This window comes from Thalassophryne amazonica, chromosome 14, assembly GCF_902500255.1.
Source record: "Thalassophryne amazonica chromosome 14, fThaAma1.1, whole genome shotgun sequence".
Classification (NCBI taxonomy): Eukaryota; Metazoa; Chordata; class Actinopteri; order Batrachoidiformes; family Batrachoididae; genus Thalassophryne; species Thalassophryne amazonica.
The window spans coordinates 41,999,304-42,026,419 of NC_047116.1; the positions used below are offsets into that span (position 1 = coordinate 41,999,304).

A 27,116-nucleotide genomic window follows, 5' to 3' on the forward strand; every position below is an offset into this window, starting at 1 on the left:
GTCTTTGTCTCACTAGACCTGACAATTTTGTTTCTCATGGTCTGAGAGTCCTTCAGGTGTCTTTTGGCAAACTCCAGGTGGGCTGCCATGTACTTTTTACAAAGGAGTGGCTTCTGTCTGGCCACTCTACCACACAGGTTTGACTGGTGGATTGCTGCAGAGATGGTTGTCCTTCTGGAAGGTTCTCCTCTCTCCACAGAAGAATGCTGGAGCTCTGACAGAGTGACCATAAGGTTCTTGGTCACATCTCTGCCTAAGGCCCTTCTCCCTCGATTGCTCAGTTTAGTCGTGCGGACACTCTAGGAGGAGTCCTGGTGGATCTGATCTTCTTCCATTTAAGTATAATTGAGGCCACTGTGCTCATTGGGACCTTCAAAGCAGCAGAAATGTTTCCATGCCCTTCCCCTGGAACAATAACAAAATGTTGAAAAAGTGAAGCGCTATGAATACTTTCTGGAAGCACCATACTAATAGACAATTTCGTCAATATCACATGATCAAATATTGTAAAAAGACACATAAGCATACTGTGCTGATATCCCATCATCATCTGTCAAAGTGAGTGATTTCAACTCCATTATTTGACCGGTGGATCAGCGTTACACACTGTCCTATTGTAACACATAAAGAGCAGCAGGCTGCTCGTGTTTCTGTCGGGACAGAATGCTGAATGGCAAAACTGTGAGCTGAACATTATTGACTCCGTGGTATTCACACTCTTATGGCTGCCCATCGACTTCCTGTCACGCATATACAGAGTTATGGCTGCCCTATGTGTGTGTCACAGAAACAGCAGTGTAATTCATAGAGAGACATACTCCTTCTCACACCGCACAAAGTCTGTGTTTGGATTTGGCATATGCATTTCTCAGCATCCATAAAAATTATGTGATGCTCCCAACAATATATAAAAAAAGAAGACGTCACGCCTCATTTATATCAGCTGTTGACAATCTTGCAGAACCATAATGTTATCGCTTTCCAATAAGATTAACCTTATAAAATATTCATGTTATTTTAATGGGGTTCTTAATTAGGTTGTAAACACTCCTGAAATCATTAATAAACAATTGTAAATGAGTTATGACAGTTTTCATACAGCAAACTGGGCCCACAATTTGGCAAGAAAGAGCTACTGATGCATTTAGCTATTCTGTTCAACCTTTCATCCTATCATCAATCTGTCAATCAGCCTCAGTCAGTGAGTTCTCCCCAATCATCTATCTTAATATTTCTTGGCGTTACATTATGAGCATTTATTTATGATTTACAAACTTCTGCAGGCACAGAAAGAGAGCCTTGTAAAGTGTAAAACCATCAGCATTTACTAAGGAGTGAGTAATGTGTTTTACTGCCAAAATGGAATGCTGGTGGAAGAAAAGTAAGCAAAATAATATGATGTGATGCTAAGCAGCACAGAAAAATATTGGCTCACTGTTTGGCAAGCAGCAGGACATTTGCTAAATGAGCTCAAGTGAGCTTATGAATGATTTATCGAATATTCACAACCTAATTAATAATAATGTATAATTTAAGAATCCTTTGTAAATGCAGTCTTACACTACGTTTTTAACCATTCTACAACCCCAATTCCAATGAAGTTGGGATGTTGTGTAAAATGTAAATAAAAACAGAATACCATTTGCAAATCCTCTTCAACCTATATTCAATTGAATACACCACAAAGAAAAGATATTTAATGTTCAAACTGATAAACTTTATTGTTTTTGTGCAAATATTTGCTCATTTTGAAATGATGCCTGCAACACGTTTCAAAAAAGCTGGGACAGTGGTATGTTTACCACTGTGTTACATCACCTTTCCTTCTAACAACACTGAATAAGCATTTGGGAACTGAGGACACTAATTGTTGAAGCTTTGTAGGTGGAATTCTTTCCCATTCTTGCTTGATGTACAACTTCAGTTGTTCAACAGTCTGGGGTCTCTGTTGCCGTATTTTGCGCTTCATAATGCGCCACACATTTTCAATGGGTGACAGGTCTGGACTGCAGGCAGGCCAGTCTAGTACCTGAACTCTTTTACTTTGAAGCCACGCTGTTGTAACACGTGCAGAATGTGGCTTGGTGAAATAAGCAGGGATGTCCCTGAAAAGACATTTCTTGGAAGCCAGCCTGTGTTGCTCCAAAACCTGGATGTACCTTTCTCTTTTGTCCGGAGGACATGACATCCATGATTTCCAAAAACAATTTGAAATGTGGACTCATCAGACCACAGCACACTTTTCCACTTTGCATCTGCCCATTTCAAATGAGCTCGGGCCCAGGTAAGGTGGTGGCGTTTCTGGATGTTGTTGATGTATGGCTTTCACTTTGCATGGTTAGATGTAGCGGCGAACTGTGTTAACTGACTATGGTTTTCTGAAGTGCTCCTGAGCCCACGCGGCAAGATCCTTTACACAATGATGTCAGTTTTTAATGCAGTGCTACCTGAGGGATCGAAGGTCACAGGCATTCAATGTTGGTTTTGGGCCTTGTCGCTTACGTGTAGAAAGTTCTCCAGATTCTCTGAATCTTCTGATTATATTATGGACTGTAGATGATGGAATCCCTAAATTCCTTGCAACTGAACATTGAGAAACATTGTTCTTAAACTGTTGAACAATTTTTTTCATGCAGTTGTTCACAAAGTGGTGATTCTCGCCCCATCTTTGCTTGTGAACAGCTGAGACTTTTGGGGATGCTCCTTTTATACCCAATCATGACAGGCACAATTAGTGTCCTCAGTTCCCCAACGCTTATTGAGTGTTTATTGAGTGTAACACAGTGGTAATCATACCACTGCCCCAGCTTTTATGAAACATGTTGCAGGCATCCATTTCAAAATGAGCAAATATTTGCGCAAAAACAATAAAGTTTATCAGTTTGAACATTAAATATCTTGTCTTTGTGGTGTATTCAATTGAATATAGATTGGAGAGCATTTGCAAATCATTGTATTCTGTTTTTATTTACATTTCACACAACGTCCCAACTTCATTGGAACTGGGGTTGTACTCAGTGTAGAGCTTTTTTTTGGGGGGGGGGGGGGGGGGTGGCGGCTTATATTTACCATTTCATTCACAGTGTATAATGCTTATAACCAAAATATTGCATTCAGTTTTTGAAGTGTAACTGAGAAGAGGCCCCCCACATAAGTGACTAAATCCACTGGAACAGTACAAGTACAGGTTGTTGGTTTTGTTTCCCATCACCACTGTGGCTTGACAAAACTGTACTAACCAGTACCAATGCCATTTTCATTCATTAACTTTTATTAATTTAGTCCTATCTCAGTGGTCATTAGGCCCCTCCTGGACAGACCTCCTGGACAGGATGCCACGCTATCACAGGGCCACATATAGACAGATAATTACACCTATAGTCAATTTAAAGTTTCCAACTCAGCAAACTTACAATTGTTTGTACAGTAGTGTTCAGAATAATAGTAGTGCTATGTGACTAAAAAGATTAATCCAGGTTTTGAGTATATTTCTTACTGTTACCTGGGAAACAAGGTACCAGTAGATTCAGTAGATTCTCACAAATCCAACAAGACCAAGCATTCATGATATGCACACTCTTAAGGCTATGAAACTGGGCTATTAGTAAAAAAAAAAGTAGAAAAGGGGGTGTTCACAATAATAGTAGCATCTGCTGTTGATGCTACAAATTCAAAACTATTATCTTCAAACTGCTTTTTAGCAATCCTGTGAATCACTAAACTAGTATTTAGTTGTATAACCAAAGTTTTTCATGATTTCTTCACATCTGCGAGGCATTAATTTTGTTGGTTTGGAACTAAGATTTTGCTCATTTACTAGTGTGCTTGGAGTCATTGTCTTTTTGAAACACCCATTTCAAGGGCATGTCCTCTTCAGCATAAGGCAACATGACCTCTTCAAGTATTCTGACATATCCAAATTGATCCATGATACCTGGTATGCGATATATAGGCCCAACACCATAGTAGGAGAAACATGCCCATATCATGATGCTTGCACCACCATGCTTTACTGTCTTCACTGTGAACTGTGGCTTGAATTCAGAGTTTGGGGGTCATCTCACAAACTGTCTGCGGGCCTTGGACCCACAAAATATTCCTCCATTTCTCTTTAGGCCAGTTGATGTGTTCTTTGGCAAATTGTAACCTCTTCTGCACACGTCTTTTATTTAACAGAGGGACTTTGTGGGGGATTCTTGCAAATAAATTAGCTTCACACAGGGGTCTTCTAACTGTCACAGCACTTACAGGTAACTCCAGACTGTCTTTGATCATCCTGGAGCTGATCAATGGGTGAGCCTTTGCCATTCTGGTTATTCTTCTATCCATTTTGATGGTTGTTTTCCGTTGCCTTCCACGCGTCTCTGGTTTTTTTGTCCATTTTAAAGCATTGGAGATCATTGTAGATGAACAGCCTATAATTTTTTGCACCTGCGTATAAGTTTTCCCCTCTCCAATCAACTTTTTAATCAAACTACACTGTTCTTCTGAACAATGTCTTGAACGTCTCATTTTCCTCAGGCTTTCAAAAAGAAAAAAAAGAGACAAACTCACTGACTGAATGCCACACTACTGTCAGCACTACTATCACTATCACCACACTACTATCATCACATAGCACTACTATTATTCTGAACACTACTGTATATATATATATATATATATATATATATATATATATATATATATATATATATATATATATATATATATATATATATCAGTTGTATGCAAAACTTTAGGCACCCCTGATCATTTTCATGATTTTCCTTTATAAATCATTGGTTGTCTGGATCAGAAATTTCAGTTAAATATATCATATAACAGACGAACACACTGATATTTGAGTAGTGAAATGAAGTTTCTAGTATTTACAGAAAGTGTGTAATAATTATTTAAACAAAATTAGGCAGGTGCATAAATTTGGGCACCCGTGTCATTTTATTGATTTGAATACATTTAGCACTAATTATTGGAACACAAAATTGGTTTGGTAAGCTCACTGACCCTTGACCCCCTTGTACAGGTGAATCCAAATATGAGAAAGGGTATTTAAGGTGGTCATTTGCAAATGTTTCACCTCTTTGCATCTCTTCTAATGAGTGGCAACATGGGAGCCTCTAAACAACTGTCAAATGACCTGAAAACAAAGATTGTTCAACATCATGGTTTAGGGGAAGGATGCAAAAAATCAGTTTCTACTGTGAGGAACATAGTGAGGAAATGGAAGACCGCAAGCACAGTACGAGTTAAGGTCCGAAGTGGCAGGCCAAGAAAAATCTCAAATAAGCTGAAGCGAAGGATGGTGAGAATAGTTATAGTCAACCCACAGACCTGCTCCGAAGGCCTACAACATGATCTTGCTGCAGATAGTGTTTCTGTGCATCGTTCAACTACACAGCGCACTTTGCACAAAGAGATGCTGTATGATGCTGTAATGCAGAGGAAGCCTTTTCTGCATACACGCCACAAACAGAGTCACTTGAGGTATGTTAAAGCACATTTGGACAAGCCAGCTTCATTTTGGAATAAGGTGCTATGGACTGATGAAACTAAAATTGAGTTATTTGGACATAACAAGGGGTGGTATGCATGCCTGAAAAAGAGCACAGCATTCCAAGAAAAACATTTGCTGCCTACAGTAAAAGGTGGAAGTGGTTCCATCATGCTGTGTGGCTGTGTGGCCAGTGCAGTTAATGGGAATCTTTTTTTTTTTTTTTTTTTTTTGTAATTTAAGTTTTTATTGATTTTTAACTTAGCAGAAATACCCCAAAAATGTACAACACTGTACAGGATATAAAAAAATAATGATAATAATAAAAAAAAATAAAATAAAATAAAATTAAAAAATTGGCTGGCATATGTCCCTCCCCCCTCCCCTATTTCAGTGTTACATGGGACAGGTTTATAACATCATTGAATTTTAATCTCATACATGAATACATGAAGATCCTGAACTTTACCTGAAGTCCAATTACTATTTAAATGTTACCTTCAGTGTCCTGCGATTTTAAATGATTCCAAAAGTTGTCCCAATCTGTGTCCTTGTCCTCTGTGTTGTCTCTCAGTCTGTTAAGCATAGTCTCATAAGAAGCAGTTTCTGCCATTGCTGTTAACCAATCTTTCAATTTGGGATGAGTGGCAGTCCTCCAATGTCTCAAAATTATTCTTGATGCTGTTACAAGTCCAACCATGAGCACAGAGAAAACAGCCTTGGGGATGTTGGGAACTTGCGACCTGTCTCCTAGTAAGCACAGTTCTGGTGTTAAAGGCACCTTCGATCCACACCACCTTTTCAGAATAGCAATGATTTTAGTCCAAAATGGAGAAACAGAAGAACATTCCCAAAAGCAATGTATAAACGTCCCAACTTCAATTTTACATTTCCAACAAAGATTATCAGGCATAAGTTTCATGCTATGTAACCTAGACGGAGTGTGATAGTACCTATTTCAAATTTTATACTGTATGCATTTACTTCTGGCTTCCTTCACATATTTACCATTTTTTGACATGATATCCAACCATTTATCTTGTGAGATTTCCATGTCAAGATCCCTCTGCCATAGAATTTTGATATTTGAAGAATCACCACTTCTATCATTATTCAGCAACATGTAGAACTGAGAGGCAGTGTGACATTCCCGTGGCAACTTAATAAAATTTAGAATGAGATTCTCACCACCCTCTTTAAATTTGGATGTCACACAATGTCTCATTTGTAGATATTTCCCAAAATTTTCCTTCCCTTCCAGTTTAAAATTGCAAACAAATTCTGCATAGGACATGAAATGCCCATCTCTGTATAAATCTCTGATGGTATGAATGCCACAGGAATGCCACTTTCCCCAAAACACAGGTTTCTTATCAATACAAATAGAAGGATTGTTCCAAAGTGATGCATATTTTTGAACAGAATGGGATTGTTTAATTATTTTATGTACTTTCAACCAAACCTGACCAGAATGTATAAGAACTGGGTTTGTGGAGTTATTTTTTTTTTTTGCGATAATTTATGTTTTGGCTCAAAAGGAGTGCAGATATCAGCTTCCAACTTCAACCAATCTAGTCCTCCCCCAGTCTGCTCCCAGTATTTCACTAGTTTGACCATTTCAAATGATAAGTAGTATAAAATTGGGTCGGGCAGTCCCAGGCCACCCTTCTCCCTTGGTGCATACCGTTTGGTCATTTTAATTCTGGCTTTTTTACCCTCCCATAAAAACTGTTTAAGTAAGTTTTCATACTGTTTAAAGATAGTCAATGGTATTACAATGGGCAGCATCATTAATAGGTAGTTGAACTGAGGGGATATAATCATTTTAATTATATTAATCTTACCCCATTGTGAAATTGGTAGTTTTTCCCATTTTTCTAAATTTGTCCTAATTTTAAGCAACACTGGATCAATGTTAAACTGAGGCATGTCCTCCATATTTTGACAGAGTTTGATTCCCAAATACTTCATTCCCTTTGGTACCCATTTGAATTTAAATCTCTCTACCATGTATGGGTGACAGACGAAAGACAAAGGCACTGCCTCAGACTTGTCCCAATTAACTGTATATCCCGATACCCTTGAGAAAGACTCTATGGTGCAGTAAAGAAGAAAAATATAATAATACGGAATATAATAATAGCTAAAATATCATCAGCATAGAGAAGCAACTTGTTTTCCTGTTGCCCACAAAACACACCCTTAATATTCTCATTTGCTCTAATGCTCACAGCTAAAGTTTCTATAAATATGAGGAACAAGAGGGGGCTCAGTGAGCAGCCTTGGCGGGCCCCACATGATAATTCAAAGAAGGATGAGGTAGTACCATTGGATATTACTGCAGCCTTTGGTTCCTTATACAATAATTTCACCCAATTTATAAAACATGGCCCAAAGCCGAACTTTGACAAAGCCGAAAAGAGAAAGGGCCATTCAACTTTGTCAAAAGCCTTCTCCGCATCCAGGGAGAAGGCTGCTATAGGTAAATTTTTTGACTGGCTTAACCATATCAAGTGCAGTAATTTAAGGATGTTGTCCGAAGGAGATCGAGATTTCATAAAGCCTGTCTGATTTTGATGTATGATGGTGCCTAGAACTCGTTGTAGGCGTGAAGCCTGTATCTTAGTGAGAATTTTACAGTCTGTATTCAGCAAACTAATCGGCCTATAGTTTGATGGCTCTGTATTATCCTTATCCTTCTTTGGTATCAGAGATATCAATGCCTCATTAAATGTAGCAGGTATCTGTCCCCTCTCAAAGGCCTCCTTATACACTTTTTGTAACACAGGTACAAGAGTATCAGTATACATTTTATAATACTCCGCAGGGAGGCCGTCATAACCTGGCGACTTCCCGTTTTCATTAGAGAAATTGCTTTGCTAATTTCTTCTTCAGTTATTGAGCCCTCTAGCAGATCCACATGTTCCTGAAGCAATTTGGGTAGAGTAAGTCTGGAGAGGAAGAGTTCAGCTTCTATTTGACTCGCAGTGCCAGAAACTGTGGATGTATATAGTTTTCTATAATAATCTTGAAATACCTTGTTTGTTTCAGAGACCGACGTGGCCAAATTGCTTCCCCTTTTAATGGCAGGGATAGCGTTAGAAAAATCTTGCTTCTTAACTTGTCTTGCCAATATTTTACCAGTCTTTTCTCCCCCTTCATAGAATGTGGTTTTCAAGCGGAACAGAGAGTACACTACTTTTTTATTGTAAATTTCATTCAATTGAAATTTCAATTCACAAATTGCACAATAGAGTGGTTCAGTATATTGTTCAGCTAGTTTAATTGCCTTAATTGTAATTTCTTTTTCCAATTCTTTAATTCTGTGCAGGCTTTCTTTTTTCTTCTTTGAGCCATGTGCTATCAGCTTCCTCCTAACATAAGCTTTTGACGCCTCCCACACACTGTCAATATATTTTGTACTACCTGTATTTGTTTCAAAAAAGTGTTTGAGGTCCTCACCTAGCGCCGCCTTAAAACACTTGTCCTGAAATCAATCAATCAATCAATCAATTTTTTTTTTATATAGCGCCAAATCACAACAAACAGTTGCCCCAAGGCGCCTTATATTGTAAGGCAAGGCCATACAATAATTATGTAAAACCCCAACGGTCAAAACGACCCCCTGTGAGCAAGCACTTGGCTACAGTGGGAAGGAAAAACTCCCTTTTAACAGGAAGAAACCTCCAGCAGAACCAGGCTCAGGGAGGGGCAGTCTTCTGCTGGGACTGGTTGGGGCTGAGGGAGAGAACCAGGAAAAAGACATGCTGTGGAGGGGAGCAGAGATCGATCACTAATGATTAAATGCAGAGTGGTGCATACAGAGCAAAAAGAGAAAGAAACAGTGCATCATGGGAACCCCCCAGCAGTCTACGTCTATAGACTGAGATGTTCATTCTCCATCTAGAACCCCTCCTCTCCTCGACTCCCAGTTCCAGACAGAGTTCCACAGCTGCATGGTCAGTGAGTGCAATAGTTTTAATGGAGCAACTTGCTACACAATTTAGTAGGGACAATGAGAGTAAAATGTATACTCTCTTTTACATGGATTAATGAGCCTCCATGCATCTGTCAAACCCATATCCTCTGTCATCATAAAAACTGCCTCTCTGCCCTTATTACTAAGCGGCACCTTATATTTACTTCGGTCAAGGCAAGGGTCCAAAACTTCGTTAAAATCCCCAGCTAGTATAATTTGTCCCTCCAACTCCCCCAAAATTCTATTTACATCATGGAAAAATTGGGGATCCTCCTTATTTGGTGCATAGATATTGCACAGTGTCATCATTATGCCCTCTATCAATGCCTGAACCCATATGACTCTTCCCTCTGTGTCCTTGGACTCTTTAACCAGTTTAAAGTGAATATTTCTTCTAATTAGGATCATGACTACATAGCGAGCACTTGAATATGAGCTATGAAATATATGACCAGCCCATCCTGTTTTAAATTTGGACTCTTCCCCTTTGTTCAAATTAGTCTCTTGTAAGAATACTATGTCTGCCTGATTTGATTTTAAATAAGCCCATACTTTACACCTCTTTGCAGGATTTCCACTTCCATTAATATTCCAAGACATTATTTTAATGCATTTTCCAGTCATTGCTGGAATAAATATGATAATATGTAACCTGTAATCCCAGATATATTACATACAAATCCCACCCCACAGTGTGGCACCAGCCAAAAAAAAAGAAAAAGAGAAACTTTGACGTGAAAAAAGAACATTTCTAACATTGCAATTCTGACAACAAATTGCAAATCGTTCTGCACCATAACTTCAGAACACGTGAACTAGAAACAGTCAAACCTAGAACAAAACCTTATTGGGTCCGTGAAAGGCGCCGCTCTCTTCCTCCTTGGTGACCGTGGTCTGGGTCTGCTCCTCCTCCGACATATTCATCACGACATGTTGTGTGTGGCTCCTGGTGCATCTAATGTGTTGCTGTCGTGCCGTCATCCTCATCCTTTTCGAAAAACTTTCCCGCTGCTACCGCAGAAGTGAAGCTCATATTCCTCCCCTTCCACTTCACTCTCAGCATCGCTGGGAATGCAAGTGTGTACTTCACATGATGCTACTGCAGTTTGCGCTTCACCACAGTGAAACTCTTCCTCCTCTCCGCCAGCTCTCTGGACATGTCCGGGAACACAGACAGACGGCAGCCCTCCCACTCAAACTCTTTCACGGCGATGATCACTTTGACTGTAGCAGAAAACGAACCAATATTGGCCGCGGAGGTTTGCCTGGATCCGGCGGGGTCCCACTGCGCGGTGCGCCCGCTCCATCTCGAACTCAGGGTCAGCTGCGTTCACCCCCAGCCCCTCCACGAGCAACTTCTTAACACAACTCAAAAGTGTCCTATCCACACCAACAGTCTCTTTTAAGCCCACCACTCTCACATGTCAAATCATCCAACTTCTGCTTTATAGATGAGACATTGGAAGCGACAGTCTGTAGAGTACTGCTTATTTTGATCACCTCGGCAAACAGGGTCCCTTCACTCTCACATTGTTGCTGCGAAGGTGCTATGGGGGCTAGGCTAGGTAGCTCTTCAGCGGAGCGCTGCGGGTATTCTTCCCCTTTTGCTTGGAAGCCATGGTAAATTCGAGCCAATTTTCTCAACAAAAGTGAAAACCACCGTTTCCACACATACGACACTGTAAATCACTTCGAAAATGAGCCGCACACTTTCAGTATTAGTCAAAATAAAATGTCGAAAGACGGAGAGTCCCTAGCCAGCTGCCATTCCGCTCGTGGTGCCCACGTGACTCCAGTTAATGGGAATCTTGTTAAAGTTGAGGGTCACTTTGATTCCATTCAATATCAGCAGATTCTTGAGAACAATATTCATGAATCAGTGACAAAGATGAAGTTGCGCCAGGGCTGGATCTTTCAACAAGACAACGACCCTAAACACTGCTCAAAATCTACTAAGGCATTCATGCAGAGGAACAAGTACAAAGTTCTGGAATGGCCATCTCAGTCCCCAGACCTGAATATTATTGAAAATCTGTGGTGTGATTTTAAGCGGGCTGTCCATGCTTGGAAACCAACAAACCTGAGATGTTTTGTAAAGAAGAATAGTCCAAAATACCTTCAACCAGAATCTAGACTCTCACTGGAAGCTATAGGAAACATTTAGAGGCTGTTATTTCTGCAAAAGGAGGATCTACTAAATACTGATGTATTTATTCTGTTGGGGTGCCCAAATCTATCTATGCACCTAATTTTGTTTAAAGAATTATTCCTCTAAATCCTATAAACTTCATTTCATTTCTCAAATATCACTCCTCCTTTCAAAAAACCTGCAATTTGTTTTCTATGGGGGAATGCATCAAGTTAAACTATTACTGATCAGTGACATCATCGACCTAATAAAGGGTCATTACTTTAATTTTTACAGGCATGAGTCTGATACTATGATGTATGTCTTTGGCAGCCTCTCATTATCATTTTGAGAGTTTTCTGGGCTGCACTGCAGACAAAGGAGAGGAGAAGAGGGAGGGATAGAAGGAGATGGAGAGCATGCTTGCGTAAAAATAACAAATTGCCTCTCATTCGATTACTCGTCTTTCCCTCTTCTTTCCCTCGCTCAGATTGCATAATGGCAGAATGTGAAGCAGCCATTCATATCCAGAGGAGAGGGACACCTGCTGTTTTTGCAGCCGTTTCATCCCTTTATATCTTTTTCTCTTTCCGCCACTTCCCTCCTCCTCACTCGCTCATTATCTCTTTCATCTTCAAGTACATTCTACTTCAATCTTCAGTCTTTCTTTCTGTACCTTGTTTTTTACCTCCTTTGTTCTTTTGTCTAGCTTGTTTAGTATTTTGCCCCTTCTCTCTTTCCTTTCTTGTCTCCGTTTTACCCACTTTCTCTCCTACACACCATTCTCACACTCTGTCTTTTCCTGGAGCACTGTACTTATCTCCCCATCTTCTCATTAAACCTCTCTGTGTTGCTTTGTCTTTTTCTATTCCTCACATCTCCCTATTCTCTCCGAGTGTATCTCAGAGAGAGAATAAGATTAGATAAATAGCAGGTAAAAATTCTGTCTTGCACACAGGAAGAATGAGAACAATTAAATTTCCAACAAACTGAGACAAGCGCACTTGTCTTTTTCAGTTTTTAGCATATTTTTAGAGCGGATGTCTAGTAATCACACTGCCAAAAGTAATGTTGCACTTCACAGTGGTACTTACGTACACTAAGTATGTTGCAGCACAATGTTAGAAAGGTACAGTGTCAACTGATTGCTGCTTTATATTTTAAGTAAATCCTAAGCAGGCCCTCGGGCCTAACCAGCCCGTGCTAATCCCTGGATGCTGTAGTGTGGAGCGGATGAGAGTCCGACTTGCAGGTGGGTGTACTGAAACAATGCAGATGAAGTGTCTTGTTCAAGGACTCTGACAGGTAGTGATGGGCAAATGAAGCTCCATTCAAGACTCAAGGCTTCTCATCAAACGTTTCGATACATGTCTCGAGGCCTCACGCAGCGCTTGGTTTGCTGTACTGCCATTAAGTGGAGAAAGAAATGCACAGGATGAATTTACTCTGACGACCCCCTGGATTTGATGTTTGACCTTAAATTGTGCAAATAAATACTTGAAACAATAAATTAATAAACCAAGAATAATATTGTTCGTTAACTTAGTGAATTAAACAAATGACTGAGTGAATTAAACAAATAAGGCCCTAGACATATTAGTTTTGAGACATATATTAATGTCATTTTTTAAATGGGTGGTTTCAAATAATAATTTATAACAATGAAAGACTATTTTGGGGAGAGAGGGGCTGCTAAATCCATAATCAACAATTTAAAACAATCCATAAAATTGCATCCCAGCTGCAGGCATTGAACCTGTCAATCACTCTGGACTGGGCAAGCACCAAACATTTCCTGCATTTTTTGAGCGCTTTTCAGCAAATCGATTCGCTCAACGAAGCAGTCACGTGGTTTCAGGAAACGAGGCCTCGTTTAGCTGTAGTCAAGTGGTTTGATACAGGCCTCGAAGCAGGGCTTCATTTGACACGCCCTCTTTTGCTCAATACAGCCTTCGGAGCCTCGCTTCACTTCGCCCAACACTACTGACAGGTAGCTTGAAGCACAGACATGGAATTGAAGTTTCAGCCATTGATACATAGATTTGGGTTTGACGCTTGATCACCCTACTTGTTTGTGTCCTTGCATAAAACTGTTACTCTGCATTGTCTCAGTCCACCCAGCTTTACGAGGTCTGTGAGAAAAGTATCAGACCTTTTTATTTTTTTCAAAAACCATATGGATTTGAATCACGTGTGATTGCATCAGCCAAGCTTGAACCTTCGTGCGTATGCGTGAGTTTTTTCATGCCTGTCGGTTGCGTCATTCGCCTGTGAGCAGGCTTTGAGTGAGGAGTGGTCCACCCTTCTCATCAGATTTTATTGCGAAAAAATGTCTGAACGATTTGGAGCTTTGCTGCATCAATTTCTTTCCAGAAACTGTGAGAGACCTCCAGGTGGACACCGTTCGGAAAATTAATATGGCTTTCAGGGACAATTTTATGGGGATTACACAGATTAAGGAGTGTTACTGTCACTTTAAGGACGGCTCACAACTGCTGAGAGCGCAGCACGCTCCCAGCACCGATCGACATGCTCAAACAACCAGATCATTTCCAACGTGAAGGCTTCATTACGGCATTGCTTTGCGCGTTGCGGTGGAGCCGCATGGCGCAAAGCAACGCCGTGATGAAGCCTTCCAGGACATGTTCGGGCATGTCCAGCTCATGCAAAATCACAATCAGATAATCACATGACTGAAAAGCAATCATAATCCATCTGAAATCCACCTGAAAGCCGTCCTGTGAGACCAACACGGAGGTGGTTTTGTGCCGTGTAATGAACGGCTCTGTGGCGCGTCCCTCCACTTTTCTTTCCATGAAAAAACTCCTGTAACAGTGGAATGTGCCGAAAAAGTGCTGATGTCCACGTCTCCTGCCTTTTTGTGAAAGTCAGACAAGATCCCGGATCAACAAAGCCTTCACGTTGGAAATGATCTGGTTGTTTGAGCATGTTGATCGGCGCTGAGAGCGCGCCGTGCTCTCAGCACTTGTGAGCCGTCCTTAAAGCAGCAGTAACACTCTTTAATCTGTGTAATCCCCATAAAATCGTCCCTGAAAGCCATATTAATTTTCCGAACGGTGTCCAGCTGGAGGTCTCTCACAGTTTCTGGAAAAAAATTGATGCAGCAAAGGTCCAAATCGTTCAGACATTTATTCGCAATAAAAATCCGACGAGAGGGGTGGACCAATGCTCACACAAAGCCTGCTCACAGGCGAATGACGCAACCGACAGGCGTGAAAAAACTCACGCATGCGCACGAAGGTTCAAGCTTGTCTGATGCAATCACATGTGATTCAAATCCATATGGTTTTTGAAAAAAATAAAAAGGTCCGATACTTTTCTCACAGACCTCGTAAATGGGCACCGGCTGGGCTGGGGAAGTAACCTGCATCGGACTGGTGTCCCGTCCAGGGGGAGTTATAGACTCCCATCTGCTTCGTGCTACGGAATCTAGGGAAAGCAGCAATACCAATGGATCTCGGTGCCTATACAAGACTTATGTCTTACTGATTTCAACTCTTGTGCCACAGAACCACCTGCTTTGCTGCTTTGCAGTTTACAAGATCATATTTGAAACATCTCTTTAAGTGCTTTATCTAGATCCATTGTTGGAGAAAAATAATTTTGTAAAGGATTACCGTAACATGGTCACATTGGATTTTAAAGGGGAACAGAAACGCTTTTTGAGAATTTGTTTGCGCTTTCCTTGGTAAAAATCAAGTGTTATTCATACAATTGCAGAATGTTTGAGCGCAGTGTAGATAATATAATTTGAATCAAATATGCCGCTAAATTGACATGTAAATTGCCATTGGCTGAAGTCAGTCCGGTTGATGTCACTGGTTGGGGTCTCCTCTGCTGGGGATGAGTGCAGTTTACTGAGCTTGCTCATGGAAGTTCTATTAGTCTCGTCAAGAAACAGGCGGAATATGTCAGAAAGCTCCGCATGTTGGCAAAGCCACAAATGGATGAACAAGGGAGGCAGTATTTCCTTCCATAAGTAAGTGGTTTTGGTTATTATTGTCATTTTGTCCGTGACATTTGGTTGATAAACAGGTGTATGTTTCCTGTCCCTGCCTGTGTCGTCAGAGGACACGGACAACACTTACACACACCACTCACACACAGAGATGTGCACACACACCACTGACTTCATGAATGAAACTCGGTCAATAAAGGATAATTGTGTAAAAATAGAATATATATAAATGTTTTGTAATGGTTTTAGGAGCTGTGCTATGCTGCCAACAGCAGCAGCAGCTCGGTTCAGCCCAGCAGTGCAGCTTAACAGTGCAGATCCGTGTAACTTTCAACACTAATTTTTCAGAATGTGTGGGTGTCAGAGTACGGTTAATACTTTCCTGACATGATTGAATGTTAATTTTACTGGCTCAATATCCAGGTCAGAATGGCATTTTAACACATATTTTCAGTGTGTTTTTCTGAGTCTGTTCAGTCGTGAATCCCTATTGAAAATGCATTAACATCTGGGAACTTCATCAATATTTTGCTCGGTTAGGAGGTGCCATGCCGCGGTCCATGAAGGGACGTTCGCGTTTAGTGGGTAACATTGGGAGTGCGGACTCTAGTAGTCATATATAACCTCTATGTTGGTGCCTTTGGCAGGGAATCTCAGAATGAGGCTCATTTTCCCTCCAACCAGTGACATCACCTGCCCGACCTGCATAAATGGCAGCAGCCGGTCGATGTCAAAGCCTCTCAGACCACGACTAAAACAAGGTTTTCTGTAGATGTTTTATGGTCTTTAGTGTTTCTTGAACTATCAAGAGAATGCATTTTTTGTGTTTATTCATGCTATAAATAATCCATGGGTGTTTCAGTTCCCCTTTCAATTTATGCTGCAAAAGAAAGCTTTGTCATCTCCAGAATCTGCTTATATTTGTCAGGTTTATCTGTTCAGTGTGTTTGTATACATTTTCTATACCCATCCATCCATCCATCCATCCATCCATCCATCCATCCATTGTCTTCCGCTTTATCCGGAGTCGGGTCGCGGGGGCAGCAGCTCAAGCAAAGCCGCCCAGACCTCCCGATCCACACACACCTCCCCTAGCTCCTCCGGGGGAACCCCAAGGTGTTCCCAAGCCAGCCGAGAGATGTAGTCCCTCCAGCGTGTCCTGGGTCTTCCCCGGGACTGGAACACCTCTCCAGCGAGGCGTCCAGGGGGCGTCTGGAAAAGATGCCCGAGCCACCTCAACTGTCTCCTTTCGATGTGGAGGAGCAGCGGCTCAACTCTGAGCTCCTCCTGAGTGACCGAGCTCCTCACACTATCTCTAAGGGAGCGCCCAGCCACCCTGTGGAGGAAACTCATCTCGGCTGCTTGTACTCGCGATCTCGTTCTTTCGGTCATGAGCCAAATTTCATGACCATAGGTGAGGATCGGAACGTAGATCGATCGGTAAATCGAGAGCTTTGCATTTTCAATACCCGCTTACTCTAATTAAGAGTCACCAGGGTCATAATATATATATATATATATATATATATATATATATATATATATATATATATATATATATATATATATATATAATATGAGGTGTATCCATAAAGTATCAGACCTTATTTTATCCCACGGAACCAACTGAAACGTTTGACTTGTCATTTGGTGGGGAGGTACAGGGAACCTTCTTGTGCATTCATGAATTTTTTGTCATTCACAGACCACATCAGTCACAAGCAGCAAGCCTTAGGGTGAATGCCTTAGGATGACGAAAAATGTCCAAGTGATTGAAAGAATACAAACTTTGGCCATGGATAACAGTCGTGTCACCATACAAGAACTTGCGAAGGTGTGGGGATTAGCACAGGTTCCATTTTGATGGAGGATCTGGGCATGTCTGGGAGTGTCATGGAAATTTGTGCAAAAGCTGCTGGCAGAGGAGAAGCAACTGTGTCAGGATGTTTCACAGCCGCTCATTTTTCTCAGCTGATTCAGGTTTTCCTAGCCAGTCACAACACTCCTGTGATTCATCAGGCTCACTATCCTCTCACACACATTTCTCCCAGCAGTTCTGCAATTGATGGAAGCATTCTGTCAATCAATTGGTCTTTTCAGCTTTATTTGTGGATGGCCTCAAGTTGTTCTGTAATGGTCCAGCAAATTAAAATCTGATGGGTGCTTAGTACACACCTCGCACACTTCATTTGATACTGCGGGATAAAATAAGGCTGGATACGTTTTGGATGCACCTCATATTTGTGCCAATTATGTCATGGCACCTAGGATTCCCAATCATGTCACATTTTTGGGTACGTGATTGAGAATCTTTGCTAACAAACATTTAAATGGTAGCTTAATTACACATTTATAGCACCTAGCAAGTATTGTGGCATCGCCACATTTAGACATTTTTTACCGAGCTTTGCTACTTTGTCGCAATTAAACAAATCAGAAGTATGTCGATGATAGGAAAGATAAGTGATAAGAACTTGCAACTGTGCATTGGCCAAAGAGATGACACTGGAACATTTTCTCGTGCTGCTCGAATCAAGTACATTTGGAAAGCATGCCCTGGTGTCATGCATATGCATCACACGAAAGAACCATAATGGGTACTGGATGGCAACTACTCAGACAGACAAACTGATCTATCTTCACTGCTCAACGATCTATCTGCAGCAGCTAGATCAAATGTGGGAGTCCTCTTGGTCTTCTCCAGTGGTTGGGATGCTCAGTACAGAGGCACCAGCACACTGTATCATGCACAGAGAAAAATGCCACATGGCCAAAATGTCACAGGTGACATTCCCTCACAGAGAAAGTGACACTCTGATTTAATGAAACATATAAGATAGCTGCAGGAAGTAAAGATAATTGTTCCTACTTGTTTATAATGTAGCTGCATATCAGGTAACAGACCAGTGGAGAAGGCATTCATTACTGCAATGCATAGCTGCACATGAAATTTTGGACATGTTTCACCTTCCATCATTTGACAAATAAGATTGGTAATGATTAAGTCATTTTTTGGGGGATGATGATGTATCTTGCCACAGAGCAGAGTGTTGCAGATTTCCCTCTGGAAAGGTACACCATCTAATTGACATGGCCAAGCAACAGCCTGCATCTCAGTCCAGATTACAATTTGAGGCAGAAATTTAAAAACTTGGTTCTTGACAAGGCTCTATCATGCAAAGCGGACCTGTCAAATGCTATTCGAGAAAGTTGGAACCAGCTTGATGGACAATATTGTTTTTCATTACTGAAGTCCCTCCCTCAAAAAATTTTGTGTCAGTCATTAAAAGTGTCAATTATGACACTACGTTTAGAGATGCGCTTGCCTGAGTATGATGTAGCATGCACACACCTCAATGCTGAGGACCTGAGGGCCTAGAAGAGGTCAGTTATGCCCACAGATCACCTGATTGCTGGATCGATGGCCTTCCTGATTGCTTGTCAAAAAGGAACAGTGGCTATTCCATAATGAAGTGGATGAAGAAACAAGCAGCACCAATGCATGCTCCTAGACCTGACCTGGCCATCAAAAGTTCCAAATTGGTGGCATGAACACTCAATCTAGCAGACAGCATTGGAGGGAAGAATAAAGCTACCTTGACACTTGCACAAATTTTGGCTCTGCACTGCCGCACAATTCGTCATGACAATGTGTGTCATTAGATGGCACGCTTGAAAAGCCACATTGTCACTTGCACAAATTTGATCCCTGCACTGGCATGCAGTCTTGCATGTGAATGAGCAAACTCATCGTAAACTGTTGTACACTGTGCGTAAACTGTGCGAGGCCCTATGTGCAATGACACACATTGGACAAGCAGTGACATGCAGTGTTTGCGAATAGGCTGCGTAATGTTCACGGCTAGTTTATGCAAGAAATTTTGAACATTACAAAAATTTCTTTGCACAATGGTACGATGCCGCACACAGTTCATGGACAGTTTACAACAGCTTACAATAAGTTTACTCACCTTAAGCTTTTACTTGACACTTCCATTATCAACAAATGGGAGTGATTAGCTCACATTATATAATGGCTGAGTGGATCCTTGTCATTTAATTGGTGCTTTGTATGTCACGTGACATGGATTATTCTTTCCAATTACCGTGCAAATTTGGTGTCATATTTTTGTACCATTGCACGCTGTGAACCTCGCCCACGCATACACTACTGGGGGTGGCATTTAGCTAAACATGGAAGATCTTGATTTGCTGACGGATGATTTGAACAAGCTAATTGATGGTGCTAATTCTTCTAATATAGACACACACACACACACACACACACACACACACACAAACCAATTGACTACACCATAAGCTATCTGGAGGCCTGAAGAGCTGTTAGGATGAAAAGCTGGACAAATTTCTGATGCGATTTTTGCTGGACTGAGGAAGTACACAAAATTTTTTATTTTTTATTTTTTGGAAGTATCACGGATTACGTCATCAGAATTACTTTTTAACTATCTAACTGTTTTTCCAAGTTGACTGAGAACAATTTTGGACTCCTATTTAAAGTTCACGTTGGACTGTTGATGCGAAAGCACCAGTGACGAACACCAAAATGTATGTAAGTCCCTTTTCTGTTGTTTATAAATGAATATAATATCAAATGACAAGGATCTAGTTTACCCCTTATATAAAAACAAATAATGAATGTTTTTACATTCATTCAACAGAACAAATATTTAATTCAGTGAAAGCTGGAATGTTCCATTCAACAAGACAAAGCCAAGATTCCAATGAACTCATAAACATTCATTATTTGAATAATATGAGGTACCTGGATGAAAAGCCAGGCCTGAGGGAGGGGAAGCTTGAAGCCCATAGAAACAAATTGGTGTCACCTCCACCACTCACAAGGAGAGAATAAAGGGTGTGTGGTAGACTGTTCTAGGGGGCAAAAGCCCACGCAAACTGACATTCGGTTATATGTGTTAAGTTTTGTGGAAATCAGAGAGAGAGAAAAAAAATACTTTTAAAGTTTGACCCCAATGACCTTAACCTTTTCCCAAACAAACCCTTAAGGCCAATTCTGGGGTCAACCATTTGGCAGACATTAGCCTAAGTACCCAGCAGGAGGATGAATACCTACAGTGAGGAAACCAGCTTTTTGACTTTTGACCCCAATGATATTGCCTTTTGCCAAAACAAACTTCTAAGGACAATAGTAGGGTCACCTACATGCATCCAGCACATTTAGCGGAAACTGGCACGAGCACATCAGAGCAGTGCGACAATAACGCAAACACTTCTCAAATTATAGCATGATTATATTATGGGATAACTGGAAATAAGTGACTTATTTATATTTCAATATTTTAATTATCCACATTGAAATAACTCTCAGTTTTGTTCAATAAGGAAAAAAATATCTCAGAGTCCCACATGGTTTTACACCTGTATATTTTTTAACACTTACCACAGTATTGCAAGATTTTCCAAATCAAAATATTATGACAGAATACTAAGTTTGTCTATGTCCTCATTCCCCAGGCATGAGCCCTCTCACCTGGACACAGGGGTGACATAGTTCCCTGGGAAGACACCAGAGGCGGCAGTTCGGAGTGAGGTGCCTTTGAACCATCCATCCTGACACTTCTCTGTCACTCGATACATCTCGCCTTTCCTCAGCTCCAACTCATCAGCCTTCTGGGGCTTGTAGGCGTAGAGAGCCAGGTATCTGTTGAACAGAACAAAACAAGGTGAAAGTAAATCACAAACACACACACGCCAACACACAAATTCTAAAAATGCAGGACCTGTTTCCCAAAGTGCAATTCATTTCCAATCAGTTTTTTACCAGAGGCCATCAAATCTGGCCATCAGATATTGTTAAGGCTTGGCGTCTGTCCATCTGCAGTCAGCATACGTCCAGTACCATTACTCTGAGAGTCTAGATGGTGAACCTTGACCTATTTTCAGAGGTTAAAAAGTCACATTCTGTTTCAATCTGTTCAGTTCTGTGTTTGAGTGACAGGCATGACAGCCAATCAGAGTAGAGCTGCACTGTGATTTCAATAGCTGGTCTCTCCAATATCACTTCATTTTGTATGTTTATACACGTTTCTCATATACGAGGGCTGTCAATAAAGTAACGGTCCTTTTTATTTTTTTCAAAAACTATATGGATTTCATTCATATGTTTTTACGTCAGACATGCTTGAACCCTCGTGCGCATGCGTGAGTTTTTTCCACGCCTGTCGGTGACGTCATTCGCCTGTGAGCACTCCTTGTGGGAGGAGTCGTCCAGCCCCTCGTCGGAATTCCTTTGTCTGAGAAGTTGCTGAGAGACTGGCGCTTTGTTTGATCAAAATTTTTTCTAAACCTGTGAGACACATCGAAGTGGACACGGTTCGAAAAATTAAGCTGGTTTTCAGTGAAAATTTTAACAGCTGATGAGAGATTTTGAGGTGATTCTGTCGCTTTAAGGACTTTTCACGAAGCGAGAGGTCGTGCAGCGCTCTCAGGCAGCGTCATCAGCCTGTTCAAGCTGAAAACCTCCACATTTCAGGCTCTATTGATCCAGGACGTCGTGAGAGAACAGAGAAGTTTCAGAAGAAGTCGGTTTCAGCATTTTATCCGGATATTCCACTGTTAAAAGAGATTTTTTTAATGAAAGACGTGTGGATGGATCCGCGCGTCGGGACGCAGCTGACGCGGTGCGGCGGCACAGGAAAAACACCTCCGTGTTGATAACCATTTGTAAAATCCAGGCGGCTTTTGATGGCTTTCAGTGGAGTGAGTATATGAGAAATTGTTTAACAGGCAGGACATGTTCCAACTTGTCCTTAAGGCTTTCAACAGAGGTGCTTTTCCTGTGGCGGGGCGTCGCGGCGGCTGCGTCCCGACGCGCGGACCCGTCCGCACGTCTTTCATTAAAAAAAATCTCCTTTAACAGTGGAATATCCGGATAAAATGCTGAAACCGACTTCTTCTGAAACTTCTCTGTTCTCTCACGACGTCCTGGATCAACAGAGCCTGAAATGTGGAGGTTTTCAGCTTGAACAGGCTGACGACGCCGCCTGAGAGCGCTGCGCGACGTCTCGCACCGTGAAAAGTCCTTAAAGCGACAGAATCACCTCAAAATCTCTCATCAGCCGTTAAAATTTTCACTGAAAACCAGCTTAATTTTTCGAACCGTGTCCACTTCGATGTGTCTCACAGGTTTAGAAAAAATTTTGATCAAACAACGCGCCAGTCTCTCAGCAACTTCTCAGACAAAGGAATTCCGACGAGGGGCTGGACGACTCCTCCCACAAGGAGTGCTCACAGGCGAATGACGTCACCGACAGGCGTGGAAAAACTCACGCATGCGCACGAGGGTTCAAGCATGTCTGACGTAAAACATATGAATGAAATCCATATAGTTTTTGAAAAAAATAAAAAGGACCGTAACTTTATTGACAGCCCTTGTATTATGTAAAATCTAGAGAGAAATGTTGTCTATTCGGTTGCTCCCATGTTGTTCGGGGTTGCCACAGCCGATACAACCAGATCTGCATTGGTATTTCACACGTTTATGCCGGATACCCTTCCTGACGCAACTCCAGGTTTACCTGGAGAAACACCCAGTTGCGAGTGTTCTGAAGAGGTCTGAAAGCTAGCGAGAAATAAAACACTTAGAATAGAATAGAACAGAATAGAAAAGAATCTTTATTGTCATTGTAACATGTACAACAAAATTAAACATGCTAGGCCAGTCAGTGCAACATGCAACAACATTCAGGTCATATAAAACTACAAGACTCTAAAACTATAAAAGCATAAAATTATATAAATATGTCTAAATAAATAATTGTAATACAAACCAGCAAACACTCAACCAAACATTCAACATTAATTGCACAATCCCTTAGTTGTACTGGCAGCAGTATTACATTTTGGCTTTACTGAGTGTGGCTATTGCTGTGGGGTAAAAGCTGTCTCTGAATCTGTTTGTCCTTGTTTTGATTGATCTGTACCGTCTGCCTGACAGTTCAAACAGGGAATGTTCTTCGCTTTTTTGAGACAGCGGGAAAGATGCAGTAAATGGAAAACGCTGTTTTTGGAACCTAATAACACCTCTGAATTTACAACCCTAATTCCAATGAAGTTGGGACGTTGTGTAAAATGTAAATAAAACAGAATACAATTTGCAAATCCTCTTCAACCTATATTCAATTGAATACACCACAAAGAAAAGATATTTAATGTTCAAACTGATAAACTATTGTTTTGCGTAAATATTTGCTCATTTTGAAATGGATGCCTATAACACATTTCAAAAATGTTGGGACAGGGCAAGAAAAGACTGGGAAAGTTGACGAATGCTCAAAGAACACCGAATTGGAAACAGGTGAGTGTCATGATGGGTATAAAAGGAGCATCCCCAAAAGGCTCAGCCGTTCACAAGAAAAGATGAGGCGAAGATCACCACTTTGTGAACTGCATGAAAAAATAGTCCAACAGTTTAAGAACAATGTTTCTCAATGTTCAATTGCAAGGAATTTAGGGATTCCATCATCTACAGTCCATAATATAATCAGAAGATTCAGAGAATATGGAGAACTTTCTACACGTAAGCAGCAAGGCCGAAAACCAACACTGAATGCCCGTGACTTCGATCCCTCAGGCGGCACTACATTAAAAACCGACATCATTGTGTAAAGGATCTTACCACGTGGCCTCAGAACACTTCAGAAAACCATTGTCAGTTAATACAGTTCGTCATTACATCTACAAGTGCAAGTTAAAACTCTACCATGCAAAGTGAAAGCCATACATCAACAACATCCAGAAATGCCGCAGCCTTCTCTGGGCCTGAGCTCATTTGAAATGGACAGACGCAAAGTGGAAACCTGTGCTGTAGTCTGATGAGTCCACGTTTCAAATTGTTTTTGGAAATCAAGGACGTTGTGTCCTCCAGACAAAAGAGGAAAAAGACCACCCAGATTGTTACCAGCGCAAAGTTCAATAGCCAGCATCTGTGATGGTATGGGGGTGTATTAGTGCCCATGACATGGGCAACTTACACATCTGTGATGGTATGGGGGTGTATTAGTGCCCATGGTATGGGCAACGTACACATCTGTGATGGCACCATCAATGCTGAAAGGTACATCCAGGTTTTGGAGCAACACATGCTGTCATACAAGCAACGTCTTTTTCAGGAACGTCTCTGCTTATTTCAGCAAGACAATGCCAAGACACATACTGCATGTGTTACAACAGCGTGGCTTCGTAGTAAAAGAGTGCGGGTACTAGACTGGCCTGCCTGCAGTCCAGACCTGTTGCCCATTGAAAATGTGTGACACATTATGACGCACAAAATATGACAACGGAGACCCCGGACTGTTGAACAACTGAAGTCATACATTAAACAAGAATGGGAAAGAATTCCACCTACAAAGCTTCAACAATTAGTGTCCTCAGTTCCCAAACACTTATTGAGTGTTGTTAGAAGGAAAGGTGATGTAACACAGTGGTAAACATACCACTGTCCCAGGTCTTTTGAAATGTGTAGCAGGCATCCATATTTGCACAAAAACAATAAAGTTTGAACATTAAATATCTTTTCTTTGTGGTGTATTCAACTGAATATAGGTTGAAGAGGACTTGCAAATCATTGTATTCTGTTTTTTATTTACATTTTACACAACATCCCAACTTCATTGGAATTGGGGATGTATTTACAAGACATTTCACGAATGTTAGCATAGTGAGGTAACAGGCTGGTAACTAACTGCAAAACTCCATTTTCTTTGTGTTTAAATATACAGTTGTATACAAAAGTTTAGGCACCCCTAATAATTTTCATGGTTTTCCTTTATAAATCATTGGTTGTCTGAAACAGAAATTTCAGTTAAATATATCATATAGCAAAGGAACACACTGATATTTGAGAAGTGAAATGAAGTTTCTAGTATTTACAGAAAGTGTGCAATAATTAAACAAAACTAGGGCAGCTGCATACATTTGGGCACCCTTGTAATTTTATTGATCTGAATACATTTAGCATTAATTATTGGAGCACAAAATTGTTTTGGTAAACTCAATGACTCTTGACCTCCTTACACAGGTGAATCCAATCCTACAATCCTATAGCTTCCAATGGGAGTCTGGATTCTGGTTGAAGTTATTTTGGACCATTCTTCTTTACAAAACATCTCAGGTTTGTTGGTTTCCGACCATGGACAGCCCACTTAAAATCACATAACAGATTTTCAATAATATTCAGGTCTGGGGACTGAGATGGCCATTCCAGAACATTGTACTTCCTCTGTTCCTCTGCATGAATGCCTTAGTACAGTGGTGTCCAAACTATTCCAGAAAGGGCAGAGAGGGTGCAGTTCTTCCTCACAGCCACTGACTTCAGCAGGTAATTTCACTGATTAACATCCCTTTGAGCAGGAGGGATGAGGTCATCAGTGAAATCACCTGCTGGAGTCAGTGGCTGCAAAGAAAACCTGCACCAACTCGGCCCTTTCTGGAATAGTTTGGACAGCACTACCTTAGCAGATTTTGAGCAGTGTTTAGGGTCATAGTCTTGTTGAAAGATCCAGCCCCGATGTAACTTCAACTTTGTCACTGATTCATTAACATTGTTCTCAAGAATCTGCTGATATTGACTGGAATCCATGTGACTCTCAACTTGAACAAGATTCCCAGTACCTGCACTGGCCACGCAGTCACACAGCATGATGGAACCACCTCCAAATTTTACTGTAGGTAGCAAGAGCATTTCTTGGAATACTGTGTTCTTTTTCCAGCCATGCACATCGCCCCTTGTTATGTCCAAATAACTGAATTTTAGTTTCTTCAGTCCACAGCACCTTATTCCAAAACGAAGCTGGTTTGTCCAAATGTGCTTTAGCATACCTCAAGCGACTCTGTTTGTGGTGTGTACACAGAAAAGGCTTCCTCTGCATTATAGCATCTCCTTGTGCCAAGTGCACTGTATAGTTGAACGATGCAGAGAGACACTATCTGCAACAAGTAAGTGTTGTAGGCCTTTGGAGCAGGTCTGTGGGTTGACTATGACTGTTCTCACCATCCTTCAGTTCAGCTTATCTGAGATTTTTCTTGGCCTGCCACTTCGAGCCTTAACTAGTACTGTGCCTGCAGTCTTCCATTTCCTCACTATGTTCACAGTGGAAACTGACAGCTGAAATCTCTGAGATAGCTTTTTGTATCCTTCCCCTAAACCATGATGTTGAACAATCTTTGTTTTCAGGTCATTTGAGAGTTGTTTAGAGGCTCCCATGTTGCCACTCATTAATGTTGCCACTCATTAGAAGAGATTCAAAGAGGGGAAACATTTGCAAATGGCCACCTGCAATACCCTTTCGCATGATTGGATTCACCTGTGTAAGGAGGTCAAGGGTCAATAAGCTTACAAAACCAATTTTGTGTTCCAATAATTAGTGCTACATGTATTCAAATCAATAAAATGACAAGGGTGCCTAAATTTATGCACCTGCCCAATTTTGTTTAAATAATTATTCCACACTTTCTGTAAACACTAGAAACTTCACTTCACTTAAATATCAGT

At 41.0% G+C, this 27,116-nt stretch overlaps 1 protein-coding gene across 1 annotated transcript in view; it reads right to left on the reverse strand.

Annotated features, from left to right (window-relative positions):
- Positions 1–27,116, reverse strand: part of LOC117524172 (E3 ubiquitin-protein ligase SH3RF3-like) — a 377,095-nt gene that overhangs the window by 66,668 nt on the left and 283,311 nt on the right. The window contains 1 exon segment of the mRNA XM_034185923.1: positions 21,096–21,266. Coding sequence (XP_034041814.1) covers positions 21,096–21,266 — 171 coding nt within the window.